The 22,643-nt window shown below is 38.1% G+C and overlaps 1 protein-coding gene across 1 annotated transcript in view; it reads left to right on the top strand.

Moving 5' to 3' along the window:
* Positions 1-22,643, top strand: part of LOC106884171 (ceramide kinase) — a 108,854-nt gene that overhangs the window by 61,900 nt on the left and 24,311 nt on the right. The window contains exons 3-5 of the mRNA XM_014935414.3: positions 14,222-14,350; positions 16,087-16,150; positions 17,622-17,767. Of these exons, the coding sequence (XP_014790900.1) occupies positions 14,222-14,350; positions 16,087-16,150; positions 17,622-17,767 (339 nt within the window). The remainder of the gene's footprint in view (positions 1-14,221; positions 14,351-16,086; positions 16,151-17,621; positions 17,768-22,643) is intronic.

The raw sequence follows: 22,643 nt of genomic DNA, 5'->3' as shown, positions 1-22,643 counted from the left end.
TGACAAATAGTGTTTTGAGCAATGAGCTTGTAAGCTGGCAACAGTGGTTGGCAACAAGCTGGAAGAGTTAGCAAGGGAACGTCAGTTGCTGTCTAGCTTTTGCTCAAATTCACCATGTCTTCTCTTACATTTCCTATGAGAAAAACAGTTTTGGTTTACAAACATTTCAAGTGACAACCAGCCTTCAGGAGCAAATTAAATTTGTAAACCAGGGTTCCTCTGTATTTTCTGTTGTATTCTTACTCCAAGTTTCTTATTTTTACTATGAATTTCTAACAGCAGCAATCTAATTACAATTGAACTTTTAAATGATTTTTAAGATTTTAAAAATCTTGATATTTTACTGATAATTTGAAAACACAAATAGACCATCAGTTGGCACATAAAAGGCACCCTTCAAACGTTGGGTGATTTACTGTGCTTGAGAAGACCCATCAAGCTAAGTGAAATCATAGTTGTGTCTGATGCCAGTTTCACATACCTGGCACCCATGCCAGTGGCAAGGAAAAAGCACCCTTTGAACTTTTGGGCCTTGCAGAGGCAGTGACAAGTAACCGAGATCTTTGGCAATATACGTGTTTGAGAAGACCTGTCAAGCCAAGTGAGATTGTAGTCATGACCGATGCTGATGTTTCATAACTGGCACTCATGCAGGTGGCATGTAAAAGGCACCCACTATATTCTTGGAGTGGTTGGCATTAGGAAGGGCATTCAGCTGTAGAAACCATGCTAAATCAGATTGGAGCCTGGTGCAGCTCTCCAGATTAACTGTTTTCAGTCAAACTGTCCAACCCATTCCAGCATGGAAAACGAACATTAAATGATGATGATTTCATTGTTTTACATTTATCAGTGGGTAACTAGCCCATCGTATATATGTACTGGAGAAAACTGTTCAACCCATACAAGCTTAGAAAAACAAATATAAACTGAAGATGATTTTTAGCATAGAAACTTCATCACATTATTACCTCCGCCTTGGCAAAGGTGGAGGTATTGTTTTCAGTCATGTTTGTTTGTTTGTCCGTGAACAAGATATCTCAAGAGCCACTGGATGGATTCGGATGAAACTTTCAGGGATGTTTGGCCCCGTGACTGGCATGAACTGATTAGATTTTGGGATTGATCTGGTACTGGACAAGGATTCTGGATTAATTTTCCTGTTTTTTTACTTCATATTTGAGAGCAGTCTGGTTCATTTTTAGTATTCTCATTTTTGAGAACAGTCAAGTTTATTTCAGATATTCTCATTTTAAAAATCATCTCAGGATAATCGTTGAGAGGATGTTGGTGTTGCCTTGGCAGAGGTTTCTGCTCTTTAGGTGTTCTTTTTATTATTTTGTTTTTGTGGGATTTTTTTTTTAAACAAAATATTAAGAACTAATCATTGTTATGAATTCCTGGCAAATCTTATGTATAAAATTTAATTCCTATTATTTCTAACGATCCTGTTGAGTATTGCAAAAGACAAAAATCTATTGATTCAAGAGAAATTGAATTTCCATGAGATGCTGTTCATAATGATATTAGTTGCTGGTGAGATTTACTGCAAATAATGGCGAATTTTATAAGCATTTGTTTGTAACAACATTGAACTTGTATCCAATCTAAAGGAATTATGTTCTGAGAAGAAATATATTCTTTTGTAGCTTTCAGCTTCCTTGTTAAAACATTTATGTATTTATTTATTTGTTTAATCTTGCCTGCATATGTTTGCTCTGCAAATGTTAACGTATATCTGAATTGTCCGAACAATATTTTACATTTGAAACTCTTTCTCAATGATTAATTATCATTTTCCCAGGAAGTAGGCATAATATCAAGTGTTGTGTTGAATAGAGATGAGGGCTGAGATTCTATATTACCTGGAGTTGATTGAACTATGTATGTAATGGTGGGGGACTTCAGAAATAAACCTGATTGTAAGCTAATAAAAGAATGCTTTTAAGTATAAACATAACACATTAGTCGCTACACATTAGATAAGCATCTGTACTTACCTGTCCATGTGATAATGGACACTATGTTGAATGAGTAATTACTACATGATAGTAAGGAGCAGTATTTAGTGACCACTGTAAGCTACAAAAACTTGACATAAGCTTGAATATTACAAAGAAAGATAATTGTTTAAGCTGATAGTGGTCCTACAAGTCTGTGTTTCATCAGTGACACTCATTAGAATATATTTATATGCCTGGAAATATTGAGTGGTTCAGGGTTTACATAAATTATCAACATCAATTTAGGAAGATCAGCTTCATCATCATCTTCTTTGTTTTAACATCTACTTTTCTCTACTTGCATGGGTTAGATGGAATTTGTTGAAGCAGACTTTCTATGGCCAGATGCCCTTCCTATTGCTGCCCATTTTCTTTTCTAAGTTAGGTAATATTTCCCCATGGCCAGGCATGCTTTTTTGCAGAAGACAAGAAACAAACAACACCACTTCCATGACACTGGTGCTCATTTACAACCATCTCATGAGGTCAAGGCAAGAATACATTCAGACGCACACACATGCATACACACACGACAGTCTTCTTTCAGTTTCTGTCTACCAGATCTGCTCACAAGGCTTTGGTTGGCCTGGGGTTATAGTAGAAGACACTTGGCCAAGGTGTCACACAGTGGGACTTCACCTTAGACTACCTGGCTGGGAAGCAAGTTTATTAATCACACAGCTACACCTGCACCTACAAGATCTGGAAATATATTCTGATCCAGACATATTTAACTTATAACTCTTTAACTAGTTTCAGCTTGAGAGCTGCAGCCATGCTGGGGCACCACCATTATTTGTTTTCTGAGGACATATCACACAACAAAAACAAGTGGGCGGAGGGCAAATGGATAATGATGACTGAAATATGTGAATGTAGATTATTGTTGTCTTTTCAGTATTTGTAACTTGAATTGCATTTTCTCATATAATGGATTTAAAGAAGGAAGCACATTAAGTGATTGGCATTAGGAAGAGCATCCAAGTGTAGAAATCATGTCACAACAGACAGTTGGAATCTGGTCAACTCCCAGCTGGCCGGCTCCATGTCAAACCACCCAGCCCATGCCAGCATGGAAAATGGATGCTAAATGATGATGATGATGATGATACTCATTTTTTTTTTAAAGATAATTTATTTTTTTATGGATTTTATCTGGAAGAAAGGGCTGTGCCCTTGGATTTTGCATGTCCTTTGAAACCAGTGAGATTGACACAGTTAATGTTTCTTTTGAAAATTTGCTTGACATTGACTGCAGAAAATACATATACAAGAAAGAAACTCCAGAGAGATGACTTTCTGGGAAAGATGGACTAAGAACTGTTGTTAGTGAGGGGGTAGAGAAGGGAACACACAGTATGGGGACATGATGAGGAGACATGCGAATTTGGAGTGCTTAAGTGAGCTAGCATGACACAAGAGAGTTGAGGCCATTGTACTAACAGTAAAAAGATGCCAAAAGTAGACAGCACATCTATGAGCTAGACCAGGGTCTCTCAACCATTTTTTATCTATGGATCCCCTTTGATTATTATTTTATTCTGGTGGACCCCCATAGCCATTCAATGTTTAAAAACTAATTTTATGGAAACTTCTTTCAATATTCCTATGTTGTTTTTCAAACTTTAACTCGTGTAGGTTGAACTATGTTAAAGAAAGAAACCTAGCTGTTTCTTGCAATACATACCACTACATACATCTAAAGCAAAAATTTTTCAGGGACCCTTATAATACTGTCGTGGATCCCCAATTTATTATTTTGTTGCGTGGACCCCCAAAATCGTATATGGACTCTTGGGGGCCATATGGACCCCGGTTGAGAACAACTGAGCTAGACAGAGTGTACTGATGACCTTGTGCCCATCAGTTGAGTGAATTTCCTTTGGATGTGATCTGATATGTATGTGTGTAAACCAACAGCTCCCACTCCAGATACAAGATCAGTACTCAATTGTGGATCTCACCTGAGCTTTGTAAAAAGTTAGGAGTTGTCTGAGTTGAAGTATTCTCTGGTTTTTGATTAATATCAAAAGTTTGAACTCTAGTTCAGAATTCTATCCTGTGACCTAGCACTTCAGTAAATCAGCCTTTCGGCATCTGTGTAATTAATAACCAACTGTTGGCTCCTTAATAATCTTTAAAAGCTGAAGAATTGGTTTAAATGTTTCTGTGAATGTTATCTTACTTTTATCTCTTGGCCATTTCTATTCCTGCTGTTTAGCACTTAAGTACTTTTCCTAGACTATCTCTGCTAGGGCAATAGTTGCATCTGCAGACAAATACATTAATGAATGCCAGGAATTAGATAAATAGAAAAAAAAAAACGAAACATTCATATAAAACAGTTGTCATCATCATCATCATCATCATCCATGTTCCATGCTGGCAAAAAAAAAAAAAATAGAAAAAAAGCAAAGTAGAAATACTTCTAACAAAGTTTGGAATAAAATTATTTAATGTAATTGCATTTTCACATACTTTTAAGTCTTGAAAGTTCATTTTTAATTCTCGTTAGTGATGTCTATATTGGCTTATGATGACAACATCAGTAACACTCTTGACGTCACTAATAACAATTAAAAATGCACTTTCAGGACTTAAAAATATGTGAAATCGTATATTATCCTTTCAGACTTTACTTAATGAATTTAATTGTGAAATAAATAGAATTGTATAGAATGTCATAAGTTACTGTGTTAGATCTACTAATTATTGCTGTTGGGTAAAAAAACTCAAACAACCCAAGTAGAAAGAACCTGTAAAAAGATGGAGATATGGTGAGAGTAGATCTCAAGAGGCTGAACCTCACAGAGGAGATAAGGAAGGACTAAAGACAGGGTGCTGGAGAGGACGTGTTCAAGGTAGAAAAATGAATATGTCTTTTATCTTTTACTTGTTTCGGTCATTAGACTGCGACCATGCTGGAGCACTGCCTTGAAGAATTCTTAGTTGAATGAATTGACACCCCCCCCCCCCCACTCCGATACTTTTTTTAAAGCCTGGTACTTATTCTATTGGTCTCTTTTGCTAAATAGTTAGGTAATAGGGACATAAACAAACCAACACCAGTTATCAAACGATGGTGAGGAGCAAACATGGGCACAAAGCCACACACACACAAACATATCTATAGATATATGATGGGCTTCTTTCAGTTTCTGTTTACTCAATCCACTCATAAGGCTTCAGTTGGCCCAAGGTTATAGTAGAAAACACTTGCCCAAGGTGCCATGCAGTGGGACTGAACCTGGAACCATGTGGTTGGGAAGCAAGCTTCTTACCACACAGCCATACTTGTGCTTATTGCCATGTCTGTGTCTATTGCCACACCTGCACCTATTGCCATGCCTGTGCCTATATGAAAATAATGATGAGATAATTGTGGTTATTATAGAAAGATGTAGAATAAATGAAATTATTATTATTATTGTTTTACAATAATAATAATTGTTTGTCCCCCCCAACATCGTTTGACAACCGATGCTGGTGTGTTTACTTCCCCCGTAACTTAGCAGTTCAGCAAAAGAGACTGATAGAATAAGTACTACGCTTATAATGAACTCAGTATTGTAATCTAATAAATTACTTGTCTGCGTTATAGTCCTGTGACTGATTACAATGGTAAATAACTACTGTCTAATATCAAAGGAATCTCTCCTCACTTACTCAGCAAGTACTGGGGTTGAACTATTTGACTAAAACCCTTCAAGGCAGTGACCCAGCATGGCTGCAGCCTATTGATTGAAACAAGTAAAAAAAAAAATAGAAGATAAATGAAAATATAATTCCTAAAAAATCCCCCTACCAAAACAGAAAAGTAAATAACAATTGAAGCTGATGATCATATATATATATTGATCAGCATATTTTCACTAAATCTATAATTAACTTTATTTTTATAATAATACCTTTCTGACTTAAATTACTGTACTTTAAACAGACTGACATAAATATGCTATCAAAGTGTGTATTGCGGTCCATATCTATTATCTGACAGTAGAAACTAAATGGGCGGTTGGTTACATTTTTTTAAAAAGTAAATCAGCTCTTGTGTTGCACATTTAGACTTACATTTTACTTACATTCCATAGTTGTCTCATTTCACCGAGGTTATCAGATCTTCAAGGTGTGTTCCTAGCAAAAGCTGGCATTATATTCAAGGAGAAAATTATATCTCTTTCCATTATATTATATTATATTATATCTCTTGCTTAATGTAATGCTCTCTGCATGTGTGTATGTGACCATCTGACAAGCATGTCATCAACCTTTTTCATTTGTCTGAAACAGAATCTAAAATAACATGAAACTGTGTCTCACTGATTGATTGATTGATTGCTGTAACAGTAAATGAATTATTTTAACGAAACATCTGATATTTAATTTCAATGATTGCTTTCTTTGTTCTTTCTTTCTCCCTCTCTATCGCTCACTCATCATCATCATCATCATCGTTTAACGTCTGCTTTCCATGCTAGCATGGGTTGGACGATTTGACTGAGGACTGGCGAACCAGAAGGCTGCACCAGGCTCCAATCTGATCTGGCAGAGTTTCTACAGCTGGATGTCCTTCCTAACACCAACCACTCCGAGAGTGTAGTGGGTGCTTTTACGTGCCACCGGCACAAGGGCCAGTCAGGTGGTACTGGCAATGGCCACGCTCAAAATGGTGTTTTTTACATGCCAAAATTGTAATTCTATTTTGAAATCAGTTCATACGTTCTTTAACTGATTTTGATCATTGGACTGTGGCCATGCTGAGGTACCGCCTTTAGGGGGTTTTAGTTTATTGTATTAATCTCAATACTTTTGTCTGGTACTTATTTTACTGACTTTGTTATGTTGGGAACTGATGACAACCTAAGTGTAAAGGGAAGTAACGAAAACCCATAAAGTTTATTTGTTAGGTCTTCCAGTTCTGCCAAACCAAGGTGATAGATATACACCATCATAATCATCATCATACATTAGCTTTCTGCATTAGTAAGGGTCAGTTTTTATTTGGAGTTATTACCTTCTTAGATAAGCTGGAGGGCCATGTCTTGTTCATATGATTCCTTTTGACTTGGTTTCTTCATATTGATGCCTTTCCTTACACTAACCACCTTACATTGAGTACCTGGTGTAATGGGACACCAGCAACAAAGAGACCGTCAAGTCCTTGATAAGCCTAAAGAGTCCTCTCTACTCTATGCGGTCTCTCCATCATTCATGGGTCATATGGAATTTGTTGAGGCAAATGTTTTACTGCCAGATGCCCTTTCTGTCACCAACCCATACCTGTTTCCAAGCAAGGTATAATTTTTTTTCCTGTCCCAATATGTTTTCACAAAAGACTGAAAATAAACAACCTTGCTTGTATGCCATTTATGCTCATTTAAAACCATCACGTGACATCTAGACAAGGATATACACATACATATAAACATTCAAACACATATGCATATATATATATATATATATATATATATATATACATATATATATATATATGCATTCACACACACACACATATATATATACAACAGGCTTCTTTCAGTTTCTGTCTATCAAATACACCCATAAGACTTTGGTCGGTCCAGGGCGATAGTGGGAGACACTTGCCTATGGTGCCATGTTGTGAGGCTGAACTCAAGACCCTATGGTCTGAAGCAAACTTAACTATACAACCAACCTCTCTTTCCCCCCCTCCCCCAAATTGTTTACGTTCTGGATTAGCCATTCAAAACTTCATGAATTGACCTTTAAAACAATTGTTTTGTTCTAGAAGATAGCCATTATAATTGATTAAATTGATTAGATGTCTTTTAGAGATGACTCTTTCACAGAACATTTCAATCAAATTTTTAACAATAATACAATAATTAGAATTCTACTTTGAAGTGTGTATTGATACAAATTATTTATATATTATGTTTTTTGTCTTAATTTCAACCCCTCCCTTTATCTTTTCTGGTTAATTTTCTTCAAATCTGTATCAACTGGTGAATCTCATTAATTTAGGATGCATTGCTGACCAATAAGTGAATTCAGTTCAATAAATCAATATTGTATTTTTACTATAAAAATCTCATTACAGCCAAAGATACAGTAATGATTTATATGCTTTATAGCAACAAATAGGCGCAGGAGTGGCTGTGTGGTAAGTAGCTTGCTTTACCAACCACATCGTTCCGGGTTCAGTCCCACTGCATGGCACCTTGGGCAAGTGTCTTCTACTATAGCCTCGGGCCGACCAAAGCCTTGTGGGTGGATTTGGTAGATAGAAACTGAAAGAAGCCTGTCGCATATATATATATATACATATATATATATATATATATATATATATATGTGTGTGTGTATATGTTTGTGTGTCTCTGTTTGTCTCCCCCCCCCCAACATCGCTTGACAACCGATGGTGGTGTGTTTACGTCCCCCGTAACTTAGCGGTTCAGCAAAAGAGACCAGTAGAATAAGTACTAAGCGGCCATGCTGGAGCACCGCCTTTAGTCGAGCAGATCGATCCTGGGACTTATTCTTTGTAAGTCTCTTTTGTTGAACCACTAAGTTATGGGGACGTAAACACACCACCATCGGTTGTCAAGTGATGGTGGGAGGGGGACAGACAGACACACACACACACACACACACACACACACACATATATACATATATACGATGGGCTTCTTTCAGTTTCCGTTTACCAGATCCACTCACACGGCTTTGGTCGACCCGAGGCTATAGTAGAAGACACTTGCCCAAGATGCCACGCAGTGGGACTGAACCCGGAACCATGTAGTTGGTAATCAAGCTACTTACCACACAGCCACTCCTGTGCCTGAGAATATTTTATAAGCAATTTTTGAAGCATTGAGTGATTGGTATTTCAGAAATAAAGGAAATCCCCAATGTAGGACAACAGCTGTGAAAATAGCTTAGGGGATAGGGTAGAATAGCCTTATAGTGTATTAGGATATTTTACCTGATCCTCTAAGCTGCTTTCACAGCTTTTCTCCTGTGCTGGTGATACACACACATACACACTCGAAATCATAGAACATACATAAGTAACACATGCATGTTGAATGTGATACATGCATGCACACAAAAGATGAATAACTAGTAAACACACATCTACCATGATACACACACACTCATATAGAAGGCACATAAATCAGAAACATATAACAACATAGGGCATGGCTGTGTAGTTAAAAAGTTCATTTTGCAAATGTATCATTTCAGGTTCAATCTCCATGCTTAGCACCAATGCTTTGAGTGAAATTTCGTTGAAGGAAACTGTACGGAAGCCTTCATATAAATGTATATATGCATCCATGTATGTCTTATGTTTTCGCATTGAGATTACTTGGGCAGTGGTGATATTTATTTATGTCCCCTAGAAATAAAATGTCTTGCTTGGTATTTGATTTGTGAAAACCATTAGAATACAGTGCCTATTTGAAAACCTGTTGGGGTTGGCATTAGGAAGGACATCCAACTATTGAATACTAATTTAAGAAATCTTGTCTAACTCATGCTTTCATGAAAAAAGCAGATTTAAAAGTTGATGATGTTGATAATGATACTCTTAATATTGTAGAGGAGGCACAATGGCCCAGTGGTTAGGGCAGAGGACTCGCAGTAGTAGGATCGCAGTTTCGATTCCCAGACTGGGCATTGTGAGTGCTTATTAAGCGAAAACACCTAAAATTCCACGGGGCTCCGGCAGGGGATGGTGGCGAACCCTGCTGTACTCTTCCACCACAACCTTCTCTAACTCCTTCTTATTTCTGTTGTACCTGTATTTCAAAGGGCTAGCCTTGTCACACTCTGTGTCACGCTGAATCTCCCCGGGAACTACGTTAAGAGTACATGTGTCTGTGGAGTGCTCAGCCACATGCACGTTAATTTCACGAGCAAGCTGTTCCGTTGATCAGATCAACTGGAACCCTCGACGTCGTAAGCGACGGAGTGCCAACTCCTAATATTGTAGAAGGTAAATAAGCACACACATACACACTATACCTTGGAAAGAATAAATACATGTGGCTCTGTGGTTGAGAAGTTTGCTGTTCAACCATGTGGTCCCAGTCCCAGTATGTGATACCTGGGGCAAGTGTCTTGTATAACTGACCAAAGTTTTGGGAATAGATTTGGGGCAATGACCAAGACCTTTGGCATTATGTCATGCTTGAGAAGAAGACCCATCAAGCTGAGTAAAATCGCAGTTGTGGCAGATACCAATGCCACGCAAATTGGCACCCGTGCTGGTGTCATGTAAATGCACCCCAGTGTCACGTAAAAGCACCCATTACATTCTTGGAGTGGTTGGCATTAGGAAGAGCATCCAGCCATAGAAAACCATGCCAAATCAGATTGAAGTCTTGTGCAGCCTTCCTGACCCATGCAAGCTTGAAAAAGCAGATGTTTAAAGAAAGAGGATGGTGATATATGTCGAACTTAATTTAAAATACCTGTTTGTAAGCCTGGTGTGGTCCCTGGCCTTGCCAGTTCCTGTAAAGCCACCCAACCCCTGCCAGCATGGAAAATGAATGTTAAATGTTGATGATGATAATGATAGATGTTTTACAATCAATGTGTTGTGTCTATAATAAATTATATCATTGATTTCATTCTGTAGTTTATCTGTCAGTTGTCTGACAAATAACAGAACTGCTGTGCATTAATAAGATTATATCTTCAATTTTGTTTCATTGTTAAGATAGCGTTTGTTTAAAGTGTTACATATAGATTGGAGTAGAATTACGCTATAGATAAGGAGTACATAGAGTAATATGAGTCCACATAGGAGAATCTATTGTTCACCAACTTGCTAGAAATAGCAACCAGATCACCTTTAAATAACATCGTACAATTTTCTAAATGAAATATCAGAGAAAAGACATGGTGGTCAAATCTGGAAATGCTTTTGATCATAAGTCTCTGTGTTCAGGGCTGGTCCTTGACTAAATAACAACATATATAACAAGGAGAGAAGCCCTGTGGCCACTTAACTTATTTGAAATAGCAGCTAAATCTGCCTCAAATTACATCCAACCATCATAAAAAGGGCATATTTAATCTTATGTGTATTCTGTCTGGAGAAATGATTAGATGTTCACAACTGGAATGTCCTTAATCTCATATATGTGCTTCATGAAGATTGATTTGGGACTGACAAAACAGAACAAAATCAACATAACCCATGCCCTGGTAATAATATTATAAAATAGGGTTTTCACTGAAGAGCATTAACAGATGTAAATACAAACAACTATTATCAGTTACCTTATCAACTGATGACTCAAGGCAACTCTAGCAAAATTTTTGTTTTACAAGAGTTGATTTTGGTCCCAAGATCCAATTTAAGTAGGTTTCTCAGTGCTTGATTTTAAGTTCAGTTTTGTAAGTGCTGGTTCTAAATTTTATCATCATCACCATCATCATTTAATTTGTCTGTTTTCTATGCTGGCATGGGTTGGATAGTGTGATCAGAGTTGGCAAGCAGGAGAGCTGCACTAGACTCCAGTCTGATTTAGCTTGGTTTCTACAGCTGGATGACCTTCATAATGCCAACCACTTTACAGAGTGGTGGGTGCTTTTTTTTACATGGCACCAGTACAGGGCTCTTTGTAGGCCAATGCTCTTCAGCAGTGGGGATGGCATTAGCAATTCTACTGTGGAGGATGGGTCTTCTTGAATACAGCAAAGTGCAAGATATCTCAGCCCTTTGTCACCTTTACGTGCGCACACACACACACACACACACACACACACACACACACACACACACACACACACACACACACACACACACACACACAAGCGTGCGTAGTGAAGGTGTTTGGCCATGATCTTGTGATCATGTTATACTCATGATCATAAGATTGTGGTTTTGATTCGTGGATCAAGCAGTGTGCAAAATACTTCCTTTCATGTTGCTCTGCAATCACAGTGATATGTTGCACACTGAGCACCTGTATCACTGATGTCAATTTGATAGAAGGAAGTGAGCTAACATACTACACAAACATCTAATCACTATAAACAAATCGTTTGTGCAGGTAGTTTAGCAAGATGTGGAATCATCATCTGTTGTTTATGACAGGAGAATTCTTTAAAGAGAGTCCATAATATATGTGCGTATGTATTGAATTAATTGTTAATTAAAAATAGCAGTTGTTATTAATTGAAATTTCAATAGGCATTTGTTTATATTAATCTAAAATCTCACAGTGTCAGCTAATGAAAACCTAATCAATTTACCTTAATACACATTAAAAATTCTCAGTAATTAGTGTTAACATATTTAATACAGAGAGAGAGAGGCATGGTGAGTGCTAAAAAAACTAACTAGAAAGCATAACGGTGAGGGAAAATAAAACCAATATTACTCATGAACTAATATGATTTTAATTATTTTGCTATGTATGTGAGACAACAGTGGATATGTTTTGGTTATTAAAACTTTCTCAGTCAAGTGTAGACTTCCCGAAACTGACTAAAACTGTAGTTAGAGAGTGAATCATTGAGTAAATTACAAGAAGGTAGGTTTTCAGCCAGAGTTATAATGCTTCCTGCATCAAATATGTTAACACTAACTTAACTTTCTTTTTTGTTGACGTTTTTGTTATTTCATGTGTATGGCATCTGAATATTTAGATAAGTGAAGCCTGGCTGATTAGTCATGATTATGGAAATAAAAAAAAAAAAAGAAAATTGAAAAAGATAGAAAAACATGAAACAATCCTGACAACTGAAATATTTCTTAACTATCTCAGTTTCATCAAGACTTCTCTCTTTCATCAGCCTTAACTTACTCTAGCTACTGTTGATCCATTTATAACTTGCACTTAATTACTCTCAACTGTATTTGCCATGAAACTTCAAATTAGTGATGTACATGCAATATACATACATACATTATGTGAGTGTGTATATTCGTGTGTGTGTGTGTGTGCAGTCTGCAGTTTTTGTCAGGAGTAATGAGAGAACAAGATATTGATATCAATGTATCAAGAGATTACAGTTATGTCTATAAATATCCATTCCATACATATGAATATAATGTTAAGAGAGCAGAGGTCAGCATCTCGTCTTTCCAATTCCCAGATGCTTTCAGTTCACATCACTTCTTTTGGAACAAAACCTGAACATCTTAGAATTTCATTTATCTTTCTCTTATATATCCTGGGTAACTGGAATAACTGTTCTTGGTGTTTTGGTCTGTTATAAAAAGCTGAGGCCTTATTCTTGTGTGTCATATTTGTAAGAGTTCACGTAACTCATTATTTATGATAACTTCCTCTTGTTATCTTTACGTGACTTCTGATAAGTTGTGTTAAGTTGAACTTTTAATGAGGTAGTTTTTTTTTTAAGTTTTCATTTATTTATTTAGCTTTTCATTAGTTGGGTCGAGAATTTTATTCCATTAATCATAAAAGCACCCAGTACACATTGTAAAGTAGTTGACATAAAGAAGGGCATCTAACTGTAGAAAACATGCCCAAGCTGTCAAACTGTCCAACCCATGCCAGCATGGAAAACGAATTTTAAATGATGATTCATTCATTTTGTATGCACTCATCTCACACCATTCTGAGTTCATATTTCTCTGGGGAAAGTGATGCTTTTGCCTTTCTTTAGATTGGATACAGGTTCCATTGGGTTAATCCTTGGTTCACTGCATTTGCAATGGTAAAAGTGACAAGGGAGTGCCTGTAACGTATTTGAGATAAATATCAAACAAAAAATTTTGGTTCAAAAGCACCAGTTAATCAATTTTCTCAATATCATCTTTTGATGTTACACATCATTAAAAAAATCACACACATACTTGTATGTGTGTGTGTATATATCATCATTATCATCATCATCATTTAACGTTCGCTTTCCCTGCTGGCATGGGTTGGACGGTTTGACTGAGGACTGGCAAGCCAGGAGGCTGCACCAGGCTTCAGTCTGATCTGGCAAAGTTTACACAGCTGGATGCTGTTCCTAATGCCAACCACTCTGAGAGTGTAGTGGGTGCTTTTTTTTTTGTGCCACTGGCACGGGGGCCAGTCAGGTGGTACTGGCATTGACCATGCTCGAATGGTGCTTTTTACATGCCATACACTTTATTTTGTCAATCCCAGAAGGCTGAGTACAGTGTAGGTTTTCATGATGTTGACAGTTACTTAAATTTCCTCTTGGGAACTAATTTTCACTTTTTATTTTTATTTCTTTTATAGAATTCCGTCGGCCCAAGAGTCTCCTTGTCTTCATCAATCCTGTTGGTGGCAAGAAAAAGGGACCCAAAATTTATGCAGAGAAGGTGGTTCCACTGTTTGATTTAGCTGACATTATCGTGCATTCTATCAGTAAGTTGGCAATTCATATATTTTTCTGTAAAATTTATAATTTTATCTCTTCGTTTTGATAACAACATCAGTGGAGGCGCAATGGCCCAGGCGCAATGGCCCAGGCGCAATGGCCCAGGCGCAATGGCCCAGTGGTTAGGGCAGTGGACTCGCAGTCATAGGATCGCGATTTCGATTCCCAGACTGGGCGTTGTGAGTGTTTGAGCGAAAACACCTAAAGCTCCACGAGGCTCCGGCAGGGGATGGTGGCGAACCCTGCTGTACTCTTTCACCACAACTTTCTGTCACTCTTACTTTCTGTTTCTGTTGTACCTGTATTTCAAAGGGTCAGCCTTGTCACACTGTGTCACGCTGAATATCCCCGAGAACTACGTTAAGGGTACACATGTCTGTGGAGTGCTCAGCCACTTGCATGTTAATTTCACAAGCAAGCTGTTCCATTGATTGGATCAACTGGAACCCACGACGTCGTAAGCGACGGAGTGTAATGACATCATTAATTCTTCTTATTGTTGTTTAACACAAGGTGGTGAGCTGGCAGAATCATTGATACACTGGGCAAAATGCTTCACAGCATTTCATCCGTCTTTAAGTTCTGAGTTTAGATTCTGTCAAGGTTGACTTTACCTTTCATCCTTTCAGGGTTGAGAATTAGGGTTGATGTAATTGACTACCCCCTCCCACAAAATTTCAGGCCTTGAGCCTATAGTAGAAAGGGTTATTATTGTATAATAGAAGAGTGGTGGATTGGCAAAATTGGAATGTGAGGAAGAAAATTGCCTTGTGGTGTTTGTTGTGGCTCTTTACATTTTAAGTTCAAATTATGCTGCGTTCAACTTAGACTTTCATCTTTTTTGAGGAGTCATCATCGTCGTTTAGCGTCCGCTTTCCATGCTAGCATGTGTCTTTGTGTTTTGTGTTTGTTCCCCTGATCACTTGACAGCCAGTGTTGGTTTGTTTACATCCACATAACTTTGTGATTCAGCAAAAGAGACCGATAGAATAAGTACTAGGCTTTAAAAATTGAACTCTTTAAGGTGGTGCACCAGCATGGCCGTAGTCCAATGACTGAAACAAGTAAAAGAAAGACAGTTTGAACTAGTAGTTCAGTTGAGTTCTTCATCTGCACCAAGAAAATATTGACCAATCAGCAAGGCCATAACTTCTTCTGGCTGGTCAAGGATGCTAGCCATTATGTAATATTAAATTCCAAGGAGATATTGCTTTTGTTTCCATTAGGATTTGGCATCATTAATTGGTTATGAAACCTTGCTTGCAAATTGTATATCTTTAATTTCCTCTCCAATTAATAATGCAAGACATCCAATCAGCAATAAACTTTTGCGTATGTGAGTGTGTGTGTGTGTATTTCTTTGTGTCTGTATCTTTCTTTACGTTTTTTATGCATGTCTGTCTGTCTGTCTCTGCGTGTACACGTTAGATTATTTGTAATATGGCCTACTGTTTGTGAAGGAATTTTACAGCGAACTAATCAAAATATCGTTAAACTCACTTGGCTATTTAAACAGGTTGAATTTACTTAGTACAGTTCTACTGAGTAAATTAACAGTCATATTTTAAGTATCTGCCAGCTTTGCTCAGCATTCTTTTCCCCTATTTACACTCATACACACACACATACATCCAGTATACCCTAATTTATATATATTATGTATAATGTAATATAAATGTACATAAGCACATGAACATACATTGACTTTATTTTCCTTTTACAGCAACAGACAGGGCAAACTATGCCTTGGATTACTTACAAGAAGCTGATCTTGCCAAATACGATGGGTAAGTGGACATAGAAATCAATAAAGATATGTTTTTTGTTTAACTTTACTGTAGATGGGTTTCATCTTGTTTATCTTACTTAATGTGTTTATGTGTGTGTGTGTGTCTGTGAGAGAGAGGAAAAAGAGAAAGTCTATCTGCAAACATATATGATTTCTAGCCGTCACCATTGCTTCTGTTATAGTTTTTCATTTTTGATTTGCTAAACAAAGAGTTATCCAATATTATGTCTAATGTTGATTCTGACAGAAGTGTGTGATTATGTGTGTGTGAGAGAGAGAGAGAGATGAACAAAAAAAATCTCCATAGGTGCAGGAGTGGCTGTGTGGTAATTAGTTTGCTTACCAACCACATGGTTCCGGGTTCATTCCCACTGCGTGGCACCTTGGGCAAGTGTCTTCTACTATAGCCTCGGGCTGACCAAAGCCTTGTGAGTGGATTTGGTAGACGGAAACTGAAAGAAGCCTGTCGTATATTATATATGTGTGTGTCTGTGTTTGTCCCCCCAACATCGCTTGACAGCTGATGGTGGTGTGTTTACGTCTCCGTAACTTAGCAGTTCGGCATAAGAGACTGATAGAATAAGTACTAGGTTTACAAAGAATAAGTCCTGGGGTCGATTTGCTTGACTAAATGCGGTGCTCCAGCATGGCCGCAGTCAAATGACTGAAACAAGTAAAAGAATAAAGAGATGAGTCGAGAGATCTTGAATAAATTAAAGGTATTAGTAACCAGAAAGAATTCTTAATAAATAAGAAAAAAACTCCCTTTCCAAACCATGGGAGTAGTGGATTTTTCTTTTATTCTCTTAAATCCAGTGAAGTACATTGGCACCCTTTACCAAGGCTTTAGCTTTACAGATGTTTTTATATATTAGTCTGGGGAAGAGGTGCTGAACTCACAAGCCTTATAGATCCTTCCTAACTGGTGATGTAACTGTTGCCCTTTAACTCCTGGTCAGCCCTGCTTGAAAAATAGCCTTGCAATGTAATGCATTGTAGCTGTAATTTTTCAGTTTGATATAGTGATCTAAGACTACATTATCTAATGTGTCTTTTCATTAACAAGATGTTCGGGTATAAGTTGAGGGAGATTTGGCTGCTATTTTTTTGCAGGTCAAGCAATCATGTAAAGACTCTCTCATTGATGCAGGTGGGCATGGATGGAGCTCCAGAAGGCTTCAGCTCTGGGAATAACGGTTTGGACAAAATTTTTGGTGTAAGTTTCAAAGTTGAGACATGGTGGGTACGACAAGAAGAGAAGTGTGGGCAAACCAGGAGGTTGTGATTTAGGGAAACACACAACTTTGTTGCTCATTAGAACAGTAACAACGAAAGAGATGGCGAGAGGGTATAATTTATTGGTTTCCAAGGGACTCTCATTGTGTGGATGACTTTTTAATGTGTAAAGTTGCACTTTTATAGAATATCACGGTACTTTCTGACAAAGAAAATCTTGTTATTTTTTTCAGGATTGTCTGTGTGGGTGGTGATGGGATGTTTACAGAACTTTTAAATGGATTGCTAATAAGAACACTGAAAGACAATGGGAATGAACAACCCTGTCGTGACACAACTCCTATACAGCCAGACTTAAGGATCGGCATCATTCCAGCAGGTCAGTACACTCTAACCAGCCGATGAAATGAGTTTCTTTTCTTTGATATTGGTCACTTAACATGTTACATTTGGGAGACATATGACAATTCTGTGGTTGGTTTAGGTTAAAAGAAAAGCTTTTCACAATGGTTTTATATCATGCTGTCGTGGAGGCGCAATGGCCTAGTGGTTAGGGCAGCAGACTCGCGGTCATAGGATCGCGGTTTCGATTCCCAGACTGGGCGTTGTGAGTGTTTATTGAGCGAAAACACCTAAAGCTCCACGAGGCTCCGGCAGGGGATGGTGGCGAACCTTGCTGTACTCTTTCACCACAACTTTCTCTCACTCTTACTTTCTGTTTCTGTTGTACCTGTATTTCAAAGGGCCAGCCTTGTCACGCTGAATCTCCCCCGAGAACTACATTAAGGGTACACATGTCTGTGGATTGCTCAGCCACTTCCACGTTAATTTCACGAGCAGGCTGTTCCGTTGATCGGATCGACTGGAACCCTCGACGTCGTAAGCAACGGAGTGCCAACAACAATATATCATGTTGTGATGTTTGCGTTGTTCTAAGTTAGACAGAAGAGGAGAGGTAGTGTGCCTGATGTTTTGCAGCTCCCTCCCTACAGACTGTAAATAACAAAACATTCTTTTGCATTTTTGTATTGCCAATATGTTACCAAATGACCAATGACTACTTTCACCATTGCACAGTTCTTCTGTTACAGAGGTACCATGGTCTTTTCTCATATTCAACTATAAAAAGAAAAAATGAAAAATGAATAGGAAATTTGGAAAATAGATGTGTTGTGAAATAACGACAACTTGGAATAGCATCTTCAATGTCTAACACCTCCATTCATATCATGTATGATTATGGAAGCCTTGTTGGCAGAATCCACCTTCTGCAATGCTGTTTCTTTGTGCCACACCCACCCAGCTGTAGCAATTTTATCCTTCCCCCTTCTCTCTCTCTCTCTCTCTCTCTCTCTCTCCAGTTTCATCTAGTCCATCTATTTTATGTAAACACATTGTTCTACCACTCCTCATTATTTCCTTTTCTCTCATTTTTCAATATGTGTTGAGTAGTGCACTTTCTTTGTCATACATTTCTAAAGAGGTATAAATAGCAAAAAAAACCCTCACCCATCCCTCCCCCTCTCTCTCTCCCTTTCCCTTTCTCTCTCGCCTCCTCTCTCTCCCATTTCTCCCTATCTCCCCCTCTCTCTCTCTCAGTTGCATATTTTCCCCCATTTTCTTTATTTAGAGAAAATATTTAATGTGTGTCAGTGTGAGTTATTTATTTGTATAGTTTTTTTTTTTTTTTGTTATTCTATTTCATCTATTTTACAGTTTTGATATCTTTATTCATTATTCATTAATGTATTTATGACACAGAAAACCTTCCTCGTCATCATAATTTAGTTTCCTTTCTTTCTTGAATCTTTGAATCCCTATTTATGAATACAACCATACCCTCATTACCATCACCACATTTATATTCACACACGTTCTTTTTCCTTTAAAAACTTGCCTAGGTTGGCTGGGTTTTCACTATCACACTGTTTTGTCACTTGTTGCAGCCTCTTGTCATCATCTCTTTCATGAGACAGCCTCTTGAGATAAGCATCCACTACCTCTTCTTCCGCAGGGTTCCTTCCACATGAATCACTAGGCACTTCACTCTTTTTATGCAACTGTTATCCTCCACACACATCACCCATCAATGCAGCCTCCTTCTTTGCACGTTATGTCTGATTCCTCTTCTGTCTGGATTTTGTATTTACCAGCTGTAGTCACTCACTAATTGAACCTGATAAATTTTGCAAATGTATATAAAAACGATAAACGTCGCCCTTTCAAAGCCTAGCCAGGCTCATGGGCCCGGTTTCCCGGTTTCTATGGCGTATGTGTTCCCCCCAGCTGGACGGGATGCCAGTCCATCGCAGTGTTACTCGAGAAAGAGGAAGAAAGAGTGAGAGAAAGTTGGGGGCGAAAGAGTACAACAGGGGTCATCACCACCCCTTGCCGGAGCCTCATGGAGCTTAGGTGTTTTCGCTCAATAAATACAACGCCTGGTCTGGGAATCGAAACCACGATCTTCCGTCCGCGAGTCCGCTGCCCTAACCACTGGGCCATTGCGCCTCCACACAAATGTATATACAAATATGTATATGTATAAGATGTATGAGAATGTCATATTTAGTGTTCTCAATCAGTGAAAATTAAAAGAAAACAATAAAACATTTTCTGATTTGCAAGCATGAAAAAACGAGTAAAAGTGATGATAATGACATAGATTGTAATACAGAATTTTAAGAAAAAAATAAAAAGATCAAGTTACAATGATGAATAAAGACTCAATCCTACTAGCAGAAGTGAAATTTAGAATTGACTGAGACTTCAAATTTCAATTGTGGTTTATTTAAACCTTCAGGCTAAATAAGCTTCTATGGTGAATCTTGAAGTTCCATATTTATAAAACCATCATCGTCATTGTTTTAATATCCACTTTTCCATGCTTGCATTGGTCAGGTGGAATTTGCTGAAGCAGATGTCCTAAGACTTCAGACGTGTTCCCATATCATCATCATCATCATTTAACATCCGCCTTCCATGCTGGCATGGGTGGGACAGTTTGACAACAGCCGGCCAGGCAGAAGCCTGCACTGGACTTTTGTAACTGTTTTGTATGGTTAGTCGATATTATTCCTTAAGGAGCATAGGGCCAATTTCCCAGTTCCTTTGATGTATATATTCCTCCCTGGACAGTACACCAGTCCATCGCAGCATTACTCATTTTTACCAGCTGAGTGGACTGGAGCAACTGAAATGAAGTGTTTAGCTCAAGAACACAACGCATCACCTAGAGCAGGAATTGAAACCACAAGCTTACAAGCATCAGTTCAACACCCTAACCACTAAGCTACGTCCCTCCACCCTACACATTTGTAACATATTATAAATACAATTCCTCTACAGTAAAACAATATTGATATAAGAGTTGGTTAATTAACATTGAAAAAGATTGGAGTAGAAAACAACATTAATCCATAATGCTGCATTCTTTTTACTTCTTATTGGACTCGTCTCTGATTTGTCTGAGACTATTGATATCTCTCATTTGGAATGTTTTCTTCACATTCTTTAACAGAAAGAAGAAAAAGAACCTTTGTTTATGTTTGCCAAACCTCAACTTTTTCTTGGATTCCAATGTTTTTTCTTTGTAATTATGGAAAATCAAATGGAATTAACAGAATGTGTTTGCCAGAAACATGGCTTGACTGAATCTTGTCTTTGGCAATGTGACACCTTCTTTCTATGCCATAACTACTGTAGCCAGTAAAGGGGCCTTTACATGGTCACCTGAATTGCTAAAATAGCAACCAAGCTTCCTTAAAGTCATATTTTAATGTCATGAAAAATATTGCAAACTTACACACATTGGAGAATGTCATTAAATACTTGCCAAACAAATGCCCAGTAAGAGCTAAACAACAACTTCTAAATATTACATCATCATCGTCATTTAACGTCCGTTGTCCATGCTGGCATGGGTTGAACAGTTTGACTGGGCTGGCACTCTGGAAGGCTGCACCAGACTCCAGTCTGATATGGCATGGTTTTCTATAGCTGGATGCCCTTCTTATGTCAACCACTCCAAGAGTGTAATGGGTGCTTTTACGTGCCATTTGTGTGATACCAGGGTGTTTTTATGTGCCACTGACATGGGTGCCAATTTACGTGACACCAGTATCTGCCATGACTGTGATTTCATGGTTTGATGGGTCTTTTTCTCAAGCACGAGACATAATACCAAAGGTTTCAGTCATTGCCTCTGTGAGTCAGTATTATAAATATTTATCTTTTGTTTCAATCATTAAACTGTGGGAATGCTGGGACACCACCTTGAAGCATTTTAGTTAAACGAATAACCCTGGTACTTATTCCATCGATCTCTTGCCAAACTACTATGTTATGGTGACTTAAACACACACGTACCAGATGAGGAACAAATGCAGACACAAAAACACACTTATATATATATAACCAGCCTCTTTCAGTTTTCATCTACCAAATCCACCCACAAGGCTTTGGTCGGCCCGAGACTAGAGTAGAAGACACTTGCCAAAGGTGCCACACAGTGGAACTGAACCCAGAACCATGTGGTTGGGAAGCAAACTTCTTATCCTAGCCTTGCCTATACCTATATATATAATTATAGTAATAATAATGGTAAGAGATGCTCATGTGAGTGACTGCACTTGAAGTGCTGTCTGCCAGTCTTGTCCTGGTAATGTTTTCACCAGCAAGGCTCAGCCCCCTTCCTCTAATCTTTTTGAACCTTTGTCTAATTCCAGTTTCCAGTGAGAGCAATATTCAGCAATGTCTTCCCACTTTGCAATTTTCTTAGAAAGAAACTTCTTCTTTCTCTCTCTCTCTCTCTCTCTCTCTCTCTCTCTCCCTCTCTTAAGCATTTTGAAATAGAGATGTGGTTCTCTTGTTGGAAGCCAGTTCATCATACAGCAGGTCTTTTGGGATCCTCCCATCTGTCATTGAGTGTACATGGCCCAGCCAGTGGAGGCATCATTGTTCTGGTTGGCTGACTCTATAGTTACAAGCAGTGCAGATCCATGGTATCACGAATCTAAATGGGTGTCTTTGAGGCGTTTAGTAAAACTGATTAACCTCTACTTACTTTCAAGTGTCTTTTTGCTGAGCCACTAAGTTATGGGGATGTAAACAAACCAACATTGTTTGTCAAGTAGTAGTGGTGGGGAATGCATAACACACACACATACACACACATACGACTGGCTTCCACACAGTTTCCCTACTATTAAATTCACTCACAAGTGTCTTCTACTATAGCCCAGGACTGTATTAGACAC

The sequence above is a fragment of the Octopus bimaculoides genome, chromosome 1, assembly GCF_046866305.1.
Source record: "Octopus bimaculoides isolate indiv1 chromosome 1, ASM4686630v1, whole genome shotgun sequence".
Classification (NCBI taxonomy): domain Eukaryota; kingdom Metazoa; phylum Mollusca; class Cephalopoda; order Octopoda; family Octopodidae; genus Octopus; species Octopus bimaculoides.
This window is presented reverse-complemented; position numbering and strand designations above follow the sequence as displayed.